General features: G+C 38.0%; 1 protein-coding gene across 1 annotated transcript; it reads right to left on the bottom strand.

The window, feature by feature from the left end:
- Positions 1-1,347: 1,347 nt before the first annotated feature.
- On the bottom strand, positions 1,348-10,526 carry p2ry14 (purinergic receptor P2Y14). The gene is made up of 2 exons (XM_002941104.3): positions 10,291-10,526; positions 1,348-4,233 (listed from the first exon to the last, which is right to left on the bottom strand). Exon 2 carries the CDS (start codon positions 3,851-3,853, stop codon positions 2,852-2,854), a length of 1,002 nt encoding a protein of 333 aa, XP_002941150.1. The 5' UTR covers positions 3,854-4,233; positions 10,291-10,526; the 3' UTR covers positions 1,348-2,851.
- Positions 10,527-12,484: the final 1,958 nt, after the last annotated feature.

Genomic DNA, 12,484 nt, shown 5'->3' with positions numbered 1-12,484 from the left:
TGAGAGTATGGGCTCTAAGAAGCACTCATTTCTACCCCTTGGCACTTCAGATCTTGTACCCCTGCTTAGCACAGAGGAATAACTGTGCTGCCCTGAACAGGCTATGGGAAAACCAAGGGGCTGTTCCAGCTGATTTGTGCCTAGAACAGGGGAAAACATGTTAAGGCATAATTTTATTATATGTTTCTGTATAGGCTATGAGCTAAATATTGTTTAGTACACAGGCATAGCTATAATTTGTGCTTAGTACAGGAGAATACCTATGTGCCCTAGCTTATGGGTATCTCTCTGTACATGCTATAAGCAAACTTAGGGGGCTGTTCCTGCTGAATAGTGCTTAGTACTGGGGAATACCTATGCTGCCATAGTTTTATGGTATCTCTCTGTACAGGCTATGAGCAAACTTAGGGGGCTGTTTCTGCTGAATTGTGCTTAGTACAGGGGAATACCTATGCTGCCATAGTTTTATGGTATCTCTCGGTACAGTCTATGAGCAAACTTATGGGGCTATTCCTGCTGAATTGTGCTTAGTACAGGGGAATACCAATGCTGCCATAGTTTCATGGTATCTCAATGTACAGGCTATGAGCAAACTTAGGGGGCTGTTCTGCTGAATTGTGCTTAGTACAGGGGAATACCTATGCTGCCAAAGTTTCATGGTATCTCAATGTACAGGCTATGGGCCTGAACAACAAGGGTTTTACTGGTAGAGCTGCGAAGATAAAGTCACTACTATCCAAAAAGAACATAGTGCTAGTAATAATGCTAGTTTTGCTAAACTCTACATGGGTATATCAGAAGGCTTTTGGAAGACTATTCTGTGGACACTTGAGACCAAGATAGAACTTCTGGCTCAAATATTTGCTGAAGGGCAAACACTGCATTCAAACATAAGAACCTTTTTTTGGGCCGTTGTTGTTGCCTTTGGACCAGGATGAATCGTATCTGTCCATGATGAACTAAAGCTGAAGAAAACATGCAACAAGACAGCAATCCTAAACACACAAGTCGCTTCCCTAAAAATTGCAGAAGAAAGTTCATGTTTTGGAATGGCCAAGTCAAGATCTTGACCATAATCCTATAGAAATGTTGTGGAAGGAGCTGAAGCAGGGAGTTTATGCGAGGAACCCTCCAACAACCCTTAGATGAAGGAGGAATGGGATAAAATGATTCCATGCTGATATGCAGAGCTGCTCAGCAGTTACCGGAAATGTTTAGTTGCAGCTATTGCTATCCAAGGGGGCATTACAGCTACTAAAAACAAAGGTTTACATACAAATATGTGAAACTCACAGATATGACACTTTGGATAATTTTTCTCAATAAATAAATGAACAAACAGAGTTTTGACTTTTTTGTTTAATTGGGTTCTCATTGTCTAGTTTCAGGACATTCATGAAAAAGAGATCACATTTTAGGTCATATTTATGTAGAGATGTTGAAAATTTAAAAGGATTCACAACATTAATTGCAGCTATTAAGGCACACTGAGACAATGCTTGTCCACATAGTAAAAAAGGTCTACAGAACTGCGCTTTAACATTATGTAATAGCATGAAAATCATTTAGTCATTTACATTTCGTTTCAGTAATACAATGGTTGCATATTATATATGATTCGGATTTGACCTGTCATTTTAATTACTTAGTAATTGTATTAAAATTACATTTAATTTACAATATTACATACTGTAGGTAGATTACCAACAATGTAGATCCCATGTGAACCTGAATAAGTACAGTATCTTTGAAAATAACATATTCTATTCACTGTCTAATGAAGATATAGCCTTGCTTCCTTCATTTCCTTTGTGTATTTAATCTCGGTATTAAAGGTAAGAGGAGTTTTCATAATGTATATTTACATAGCTGGCAGTGTAGCCTCTGGCCTGCTGTATCCCAATTACTGGTAGCTCAGTCAAAGGCATCAAACCATGACAATTATTGTGTGTGTGTCTTTTTTAATCTAAACAAATCCCATTGCAGCTAGTACACAGCTGTGTTTACTGAGTTTTGTCTTGTGTTGCAGAGATTTAAAAATATTTCTCCTTTGAAATCTGACAGTGAGACAAAAGAAGTTTGTAGAAACATTTTTGTTGTTGAGTGTTCAGACAGAAAGTGCTTGTCTGTGGCTCATAAATTTGCTCCCTTTGCTTTTTTAGCTAGATTTCTCTGCAACTGTTTAGTCCCAGAAAGACAAAACTGGATGCAGCTTAGTCTTGAGATGTAAGGTTTTAAACTTACACTTCAAATGCCAGTTATATAAGAAATATCCAAGTTGTATTGGAATAGCTAGTCTTTTTTTTCTCTCTGTATGTTATGTATGTGTGTACATATCTGGGAACAGCTTATACAGCTGTAGGTGACCCCATCATTGGCCCTAACTCCCTATATATATGGTATGTGCTGACATGCTAGAAGGTGCTTCAGAGGCAGAATTGGTTTCTGTGCTGTGTCTGTGATACTATGTGCATAAATGTTATTAAATTTAAATGCAGAACACATTCAATTTATCAGCTTTTTCCATTAGGCAAGTAAGCATTTTCAGCAACAGGGCACTCTGTCTTCATATTTTAGCATTAGTTGCAGTACATAGTCTACTGTTTAATAGTCTGACCATGCCCCTAAATGGGCAGTTATTGGCTCCAGTGATCAATGGGAACTTTAATCACAACCAAGACTGTCCTCCAACAACAACGAGTAAAGGAACAGATTTGTTTAAAAAATCCAAATCTAATTGGGGCATACATAAAATAACAAGCTTGTGAGCAACATTTTTTTTTAAATTTGCTATATCGTCACCTTTTTTAAGACTATCATGATTGTAGTAGAACTCACATTGCATTAGAACTCACATTGATATCCCAGGCATAGTAGAAGACACCCTACATGTCTTGTCTTGCTCCATTTCTCCACACGTCAAGTGCAGTTTCTTGAATAACATGTTTCTAAATGGTTGACACATGAAAAAATATATGATGGGGTCAAGGCAGACATTGGAAGCTGCTAGCAGCAATGTCACTTCCTTCATCGAATACAAGATAGTTTTTGAAGAACAACTATAATCAGCCCCAACCTGACTTAATGTATATGGAATGCGCAAAGCATGATAAGGGACAAAACATACAAAGAAGACAAACAAAATGCTGTATATATTTCGACTGGACTTGGCCTTCATGTTTGAACCATTTTTAAACCTTTGATTGGATTTGTATATTGTCCTGGAAATGGAAACATAAAATATGACAAGTAGGAAAAACACGACCACAAATACACTTACACAAATATAATTAGAGGCTTGGTGCCACTGTATCCCAAGGTGACTTTTAAGACGAGCACAGTTGGTATAGTTTGCTGCATGAAAAGGTTGATTAGTTAATATCATGTTGGGGACTGACACAACAGCCATAAACATCCACACAACAGCCGACAGAGCCTTACTGTATCCAACATTTTGGACCGAAGAAGTATGCATTGGCCTCACTACCTTTTGATACCTATCCAAACCAAGAATGCCCAGAAATATAATTCCTATGTACATATTTAAGTAGAAAATGACAGCAGTGTAGCGGCAGACTATTATGTTTAACAGGGCAGATCCCAGCTCTACATCACTGACGATTTTCAGAGGAAGTGTCAGCGTCATTAGAAGATCAGCAAAAACAATGTTTTTCAAGTAAACAATAAAACTCCTGTTACTAGGAACATAAAAGAAAATCCAAAAATTCAGTCCATTTAAAATGATACTTACAATAAAAACCAAACTGTAGAAAACAGGTAGGACTCGGCTGGTTATAACTGAATTGAAAACACAATGGGATGTGTTTTCAGTTGAATTTTTGAAATGATACATTGTTTTAGGAAGGGTTTAAAAAGTGTTAGTATTTTGGGAGATGTTTTTTTAACGTGCTGGTAAATGAAACACAGTTCAGAAAATAATCTTTACATAGTTACACACTGTTTAGATTTAAAAAATGTTCATCGTGTCCAATCTTCTACTTTATTCTTACGCTTACACTGCTAAAATAATCATTTTCCAGTTGTTCTTATTGATCCTTGCATTTTACTCAACAGGTGAAGTGTCATTGTAAGTTGGTTGCACAGAACGTTCCATAAGCAAAACTCTCAAAAGTAACCAGATCCAACTTGATATTCAGATGTTTTCTACCAAGTTGCCAAAGGTTCTTGATGTTCTCCCCTTAGTTTTCACTGTTCAATTTCCCCTTGGATAGACTGATGGAAAAAAAGCCAATGTTAGACTAGTTTTTTTAAATGACCATGCTTGCAGAATTGCACAACCGTAGCAATAAAGATACTCCAGTCCCCAGTATTTTTATGCTACAGTATATGCTAAGAGAATAATGGCATTATTACACAGAAAATGATAAGATTTACAGAGTTGTAGTACTAGACTGATTTACCCAGAAGAATATAAAGCAAAAGACCCTGCAGTTAAATTCTAGCCCATGACACATCCAAATCAGCCAAATCAGTTGCTGTATTGCTGATCTGTTTTTGGTTAAAGGAGGCCATCTTTGAGATTGGGATATAATGATTTTGTTGTAGGTATTCACTTAATAAATAGGTGAAATTGCAACTGATGCCACTCTGGCTGAATCCCATGTTCTTCTTTTACATTGGTGCATTACCTAAGACATCCCCTAGCATATAGTTGGCCCTTACCTGCTCCTCACATTGTTAAACTCTGCCTAGATACAGTGCAAGTGGGTAATGTAAGTACAGTATGTACTTACACAATTGTCATTATCATCTGCCCAAATATGAAGGCTTTAAAATGCTGCATACTTAGCATACTGTCACCCATTGCCTCATCCCTGACTCAAAATTTGAGCCTCCTCTTTTACAGATATAGCTAAAAGCTGAGCCCCTAGCTTCCTTCATTCATGGAGCATCAGAAGACCTGTGTTCCATTTTTCACACCCTAGCATGCTGGCTGCTTTTGGAGGCATACAGGCAAACATTAGTAAGGATTTCCCTGGTCTAGAACCAGGGACCCTACTGCTTATCCTGCATGTATTTACTGTGTAACTCTGTGATCCAGCTGCAGGCTATAGCCCAATTAAGTGTATATTTAAGCTTGCCTCCTCCAATACCCTGGCCTGGATCATTAAGCCATTAAGCCCTTGTTTCTGGCTCCTGTTTCTGTATTCCTGCATCCCAAATTCCTGTGTCCTCAAGTCTTTGTCTTCTGGAATCATGTAAGTCCATGTCTGCCCTGTCCTTGTTCCCTCTGACCCCTCAGTTTTGACCATTAGACTGTTGGACCTAGATTTCTGCTTGTCTGTGGTCTGCCATGACCATCTGCCTGTTTTATGGATGCTGCTGGCTGCTGTCCTGACCTTCTACCTGTTTCATGGTCTGTGTTTGCTTGCTGCCTGCCCTGACTATTTTCCTGAACTTAGATTTTTATTTCTTGCTGCTCTGGCTAGACCCATTGTATAAAGACTTACCAAACATTATACTTTTATGCTGTGTCCATGTTTTTTCAGTTTTTTTTAATAAAATATCTTGTTGAAACGCAGTTCTTTCTTTATGTTTGCTAGGGGATACATTACATAGGCTCCTACCAGCTAGTTCAGCTAGCACCCCTAACAAAACTTGAAAGAATGTCTCTTTCTCTGGCTTGTATACTCACTTCTTACTATCCATCACTATTACTGGAACCCTTTTAAACACATTTTTTCTTGTTTAACTTTATAAGATTGTGATTCTTTAAAGATTATTTACTGTTCTTAAAAATTGTGTTCTTTAGTTAATCGACCTTGTGGTTTAATTATAATGTTGACCCTCTTTTCAACAATTTACATTAGCCATCTATTAAACAAAATATTTCTACTAGCAGAACATATTTATACACACAGCCTTTTGCTGACCAATGCAGTCTCTGATATTTACTAAATATCCTAAATAAGGGATTTTTAATACTTTATAATACCCAATACCCAAGAGCTTATCATGTTGCTTTACACTCTCTATCATAACCCTAGACCAGTGATCCCCAACCAGTGGCTCGCGGGCAACATGTTGCTCACCAACCCCTTGGATGTTGCTCCCAGTGGTCTCAAAGCAGGTGCTTATTCTTGAATTCCTGGCTTGGGGCAAGTTTTGGTTCCAAAAAAACCCCAAAGAACTGACAAACAGAACCTCATATAGGATGCCAGTCCACATAGGGTCTATCAAATAGCCAATCACAGTCCTTATTAGGTACCCCATGAAGTTTTCCCATGCTTGTGTTGCTCCCCAACTCTTTTTACAATTAAATGTGGTCCGTAGGTAAAAAAAAGTGGGGAATCCTGCTCTAGAGGGTAGTATGGGGTTAAATACAAGTATCTCAAATCTATCCACACAGCCAGGGGTGTAACAAAAGATTATAGGTCCCCATGCAATGTTGAGTGGATGTTAAATGAGTAACCTGTCTCTCAACACAATATCATAAAATGCAATAAAATGATTCTTTTTATTAACAATTATTATTTATACACCACCGACATATTCTGCAGTGCTGTAAAATAGAAGTACATCAAATGTCACACAAACACTGATAGAAACAAAAAATCATGGCACTGTAAAAGGTTTGTTAGGTGACTGGCAAATATGTAGCCCATATTTATTTGGGTGTTACAATGGACTATGCATGCTACAGATTTGGTTCCTGCCCTTGGTAAATGTTACAGTTTTCATAAATGTCTTAGTTTTTGGTTGCAGCTACATACAGTAGTACATTCCCTCTTGTAAGTGCTGCACAGTGTCACTGCTGCGGCACAGTCTCCTTCTGTGTACTGACGCTGACGCATGTATAAAGTAGGGAAAAGGCTTTTTTTGGTTGGTCTACTAATGCTCATTTTTTAAAGCTTTTCAATGATTTTAGGGTTAGTGTTTTTCACCATATCTACAGTATAAGTATGGAGTTTTCTATTCATCCCCTAGGCTGTCACTAATTTTTCTATACATGTATGATCAACCATTTTTGTGGCAGTTGAAGGAGTACGCTTATAAGCTGATTTCAAGAAAAAAGAGGAGCCTCTTGTGTACTTCTTATTCATCACAAAGGCCAGCTGCAGTTTTTGTGTACAAAGTTAAAACAAAACATCAAACAAGGAGAGAGGTTGTCAAAAAGCAAAAGAAGAATCTGTGGCAGCAAATTGTACTTGACACAGTTAAGATTTAATATAACTCGGCAAGATGGAAAGAAAAAAATACAGTGTCAGAGCCCAATGCAAATATGACTGTTTGCAAATAGACAAGCTATATACATAGTATAGCATAAATAGTCTCTGTAGCCATTTAACTGGTCTGTGAGTGTGGGAGGGAATCAGAGCACCCGGAGGAAACCCACACAAGCAAGGGAAGGACGTACTTCATGGGAAGTGCCTTGCTAGATTCTTTAGAGCAGTTATCCCCAACCAGTGCTCCCAGTGGCCTCAAAGCAGGTGTTTATTTTTGAATTACCAGCTTGGAGGCAAGTTTTGGTTGCATAAAAACCAGGTGTACTGACAAACAGAGCCTCCTGTAGGCTGCTAGTCCATATAGAGGCTACCAAATAGCCAATCACAACCCTTATTTGGCACACCTGGGAACTTTTTTCATGCTTGTGGTGCTTCTCAACTCTTTTTACGTTTGATTGTGGCTCATAGGTAAAAAAAAGTTTGGAGATCTCTAATTTAGAGCTTTAATCAAACCTAGGCAAGTCAGCCAGAAGCCATATACACAGTGTGTTCAGTGTTGAACAGAGATTAGGGGTGTCCATCATGTTTCAATTTTAACATGTTCAACTAGTGAAGTGTTCAGTGCAGAGACTAGCTGCCCTTTGAAATAAAGCAGCACTCCAAGACCCTAATTCTTAGAGATAAATGCTCCAAGTGATGGACAGGAACATACCCCTAAGTATGTAAATAGTAGGCATGGGAGCTATCGTAACCCCACATTGTGTATGTTTTTCAAGGGAACCAGGGGGGTTTACTTGTGTGATTTTATGTAAGAGCCTCAAACCGCCCTGTTCTTGAGATCACATATCTGCTTTATTTCAAAGCACAAAACAATATAGTTTAGAAAGTTGTTGAACTTTGTCAACAGTTGTAGTTTAACAGAGGAGGGCAGCAGCTGAATAATTCATGTTACGTCACAGCACAGAAATGTATTCACTGGAAGTTTGTACTGTCGCTGTTGATGTTCTGAACCCAAATGCTTGATGGGTTGTACAAGGGTGATTTTACATACTACAGTTTACTGTAATAATTAATGGATTGTTCAGTAAACTAAATGTTATGAATATATTTAGACTGCTCAAGTTTCCCACTTTATTTAATGGATTCAATATGTGGTTAAAAATGTTCCATAAAAAGTCACAGGGGACTGAGTGGACACATCAGATATGTTCCATAAAACAAGATAAATTTGGAAAAATTAGCCTGTGGATTTTGTTGCTGGCGGTTTATATCATTTTATTGTTGCCAATGCACCTACACAGTTTATATAAGTGTTCTGTTTAGATTATTATAGTATTTGGAGGCTACTGTAAACCTACCTGGGACTTTTAAGCACTAAAGGATATTACAGTAATGTATCACTTGCAATGACGCAAGCCACATGTGTGTTTGTAGAGGCTTTCTAGACACATTGCCACATAGGGGCAGATTTACCAAAGCACGAATTCGAATCCCGAATGGAAAAAATTCGGATTGGAAACGAAAATTTCACCGTCTTTTTGTCAGCGTCACAACTTTTTTGTATTTTGCGCGACTATTTCGTTGCCGTCGCTGTTTTTCATATTGAGCGATTGTAAACGGCGGAAAAACCAATCCGATTTTTTCGTGACGGCAACGAAAAAAAGTCCCGGAAAATATACAATAAAGTCGTGACGGCGACAAAATAGTAGCAAAAATACCGATCATTATGAAAAAAACGCATTCGGACGCATTCAAAGCGTTCATGCCTTAGTAAATCTCCCCCATAGAGTGGTTAGTTGCTGTCTGATATGATAAGCAGTTTCAGAGAGCCCACTGCAAGCTCTTGAGTGTCCTAGAGTTCTGCCTTTGAGTCTATATGGCAAAAGCCTTTCCTACCATGATCAAGTGAGGAATCCTTTAAAAAAATCAGCAGCAAACTGCTCTAATAGGCAATACTGCCTCAGAAATCCTTGTCTATAAATACACAGTGCTTTTGTTTACTAGTAATAATAGCTTTTTAGGGAATATTCATTTGTAAAAACAAAAACACATAAAGCAAGACTTAAATAAGGCTTGTATACCACTGGGAGGATTCCCTTGGGCACAGAAATGCTGAGAAGAAGCACTTAACCATGACTTCCCCAGTCCTGTACTTACACTATTCTGTGGGACTTCAGCCCTTATCGTAGGCAGTCTGCCTATAAGCCACATTGAAAAGGAGGAATCTTTCTTTGGCTAGATGATCCATTGTAAAGGGTAAATGAGAAAGTGCATCTTCCAACACTCACTTGGGTGGGTTACTGTGTAGGTTGGGGCTTATTCTTATATTTTAGCCAATTTCCCTTCTGCATTTATCAGAAATTAAAGGCCGAGTTGATGCACATTCTAATGGGGCAAATTGTCCATATGAATTTCAAAGGAGATGCGTTCTACTAGGGTTTCCAGCCCTCCTATTTCTGCTATTCTTCTTTCCTATTAATACTGGCATGGAGATTTTTTTTTACCAGCTGAGGCAATACAATACCAGCCAGGTGGCAATCTTACTTCCTAACGTTGCAGTTAAAAGGGGAAGTGGCTTGTTAATGGTTACATAATATTTCTTCCCTTCCTGCAGTATTGTCATGTGATAGGGACCCTAGACTGTAAGCTCCACAGGGACAGGGACTGATGTGGAATATATCAGTGCTATATAAATGCAATGGTTTACAATTGTTCAATGGTTCAGTTAGGCTACAATGCATCTGCAATTCCTCAGCAAAAGTAAACAGTATGAGTGCCGAGTCATATAAAGGTTTGCATAGGATCCTTTACTTTTCTGCCAAGTTACAGCTATATAGAAAATAAAAATATAACCAAAGGGAATAATGCAGACACATATGCTGATACAATAATATATTTTACCAGGTTTTGGAATTTACAGGTTCTGAATGATAAATCCAGCCTATAAAAATCTTTTATCATTCTGTCATAAATTTTTCCCCATTTTGTAACATGTTAAAAGTAAGTTAAGTAAAATATCTGCCAGGTTTCTCTCTCTCTCTGCCTATCTTCTCTGTTCTGTCTGCCTACCTATGTACCATGGTTATATGAATCTGCTACTTACCAGATGGTGTTCTCCGGTTATGTTGCGCTTGCTGTGGTTGCAGTAAATGCAGGGACTCTCTTGTCACAGATCCATAAGTTTCGACTCAGCCAGTAGTTTATTTTCGGCAGATCTGTTCCAACCCTGAAATGAGTAATTGAACTAGTGTTTTGGGAAGCTCTGCCAATACAGTTGCATACAGTACATGTCAGGCTTTACAGATGGACAGAAGTAGCAGAATATTCAGTATGTTGCGCTTGCAGGGAGGAAGTAGCACGAACTGGGATGTTTCTGACTTCTAAAGAGCTGCTTTTTTTTCTCTTCCTACGTTTCCCCCCACTTCTCACCCTGCCTCTGTATTCTGGTAATTCTTGACCTTCTAACCAAATAACCCTTTCAGACTTATATATAAAGATCATTTAAATGTTTTTCTAAATAACTGGTGTAAAAGTTGCTGTCAAAAAAGATATTTAAATCTTTGTTGTTATGAATGAATAAAATGAATAGTGATTAACAAAATTCAGCATTACAAAGCATTTATGGCATTTCTGGTGTAAAAAAGTGGCATGAAATGATGTTGCTCTCAGCGCCAGCCTTTATATGTTTTTTTTTTTTTCAAACAAATGTTTTAAAATTCCAGAAGCCTCATTTACAGACATGGTGCCCAGTGCAAAGTGCCCTTGTTGTAGGAAATTCTCAAAGCATAATTTTGGGCACATGGCAGTTAGTGGCCTTTGGGCAATTTCCAAAGGATTTGTATCAGAATAGGGTCACTTTTGGCACAGTGGTAACAACAGCATTCACTTGTTGCAAGGCAGTACAGGTATGGGGTCCCTTATCCGGAAATCTGTTATCCAGAAAGTTCTGAATTATGGAAAGGCCATCTCCCATAGACTCCATTATAAGCATATCATTCTAATTTTTTAAATATATTTTCCTTTTCTCTATAATAATAAAATAGTACCTTGTACTTGATCCAAACTAAGATATAATCAATCGTTATTGGAGGCAAAACAATCCTATGGGGTTTATTCAATATTTAAATGATTTTTAGACTTATGACTTAAGCTATGGAGATCCAAATTACGGAAAGATCCCCTATCCGGAAAACCTCAGGTCCTGAGCATTCTGGATAACAGGTTCTTATAACTATAGTACCTATTGACACAAGTTGCTAGTGAGACCCTGGAACTCCTGCTGTCCAAGCTGGTGCTATTTCTAGAGTTCCTTTGCATCAATGCTTCCATGTAATTCATCAAGACTGGGCAGAGTAACATGTTTTTTTAACAGTTTTATTAATATGCCACTTTGCCATGTAAGGATTTGCTGTTGTACAAGCTGTTTTTAACTCTAATTACAGCTTGGCACAAATAATGCCGACCTGGTGTGAATATCTCTTAAAAAGCTAATTTTAAGCATAGTGATAATATCGGTTTAGGGGGGAGCTTCCTGCAAAAGACATAATAACACTAAAAAACAAATCTGTGAATCTAAAGTTATATATGCTTGATAAGGTAACTGATAGTTTTAAGTGTAAAACAAGCATCATTTTTCACACTGTTTAGTGAATCTGGGCCACTGTTTTATTGCAGACGAATAAAAGAAGAATATTAAAGAAGAATAAAAAGCTGTTTTTTTATCCAGTAAGCTATGGGTCATAGCATTTAGGAACAAGATGCATAGTGACTATATACAGTAGATAAGAGATTCCCCATCTGTATAAAATAAATTTAATTTTGTGTGGGTAGAACATTCCTGCTCTGCACATTTTAACGTTAACCCTCTGATTGCTACACCTTTTGATCCGATCCATCTGTGCTGTGTGTTGCCAGTAAATTTACAGAGGATAGATCAACACACACAACCAGACCTACAGCAATGGCACAATGGTCCAGTGCTGTAGAGTATACATTGGCTGGCAAGTAATGGTTCAAACATATTAGTAGAAGTGCCCTTCATTAATCTACATTGTCCAGAGTAGGGAGTTCCCAGGTTTAGAAACCTGTATAAGGGACCTGGGAAACAGGAAGACTTGCAGAAAAATCTGGTGACTCTTGATGAGCAAATCTGCCCCCTTTTGCTTTGCCAAAAAATTTGCAAAACCATGGAAACATTTGTGCAACAGTGGATATGAGTGAAATGCATTGAAGTCAAGTGGGTGTGTTTTTGCAGCAACTTTTTTTTAGTGATTTTTCGTGTTTTTTTTCACAGTGAC

The sequence above is a fragment of the Xenopus tropicalis genome, chromosome 5 (genome assembly GCF_000004195.4).
Source record: "Xenopus tropicalis strain Nigerian chromosome 5, UCB_Xtro_10.0, whole genome shotgun sequence".
In the NCBI taxonomy this organism is placed as follows: domain Eukaryota; kingdom Metazoa; phylum Chordata; class Amphibia; order Anura; family Pipidae; genus Xenopus; species Xenopus tropicalis.
The sequence above is the reverse complement of the archived record's forward strand: the minus strand, read 5'-3'. Positions and strand labels throughout refer to the sequence as shown.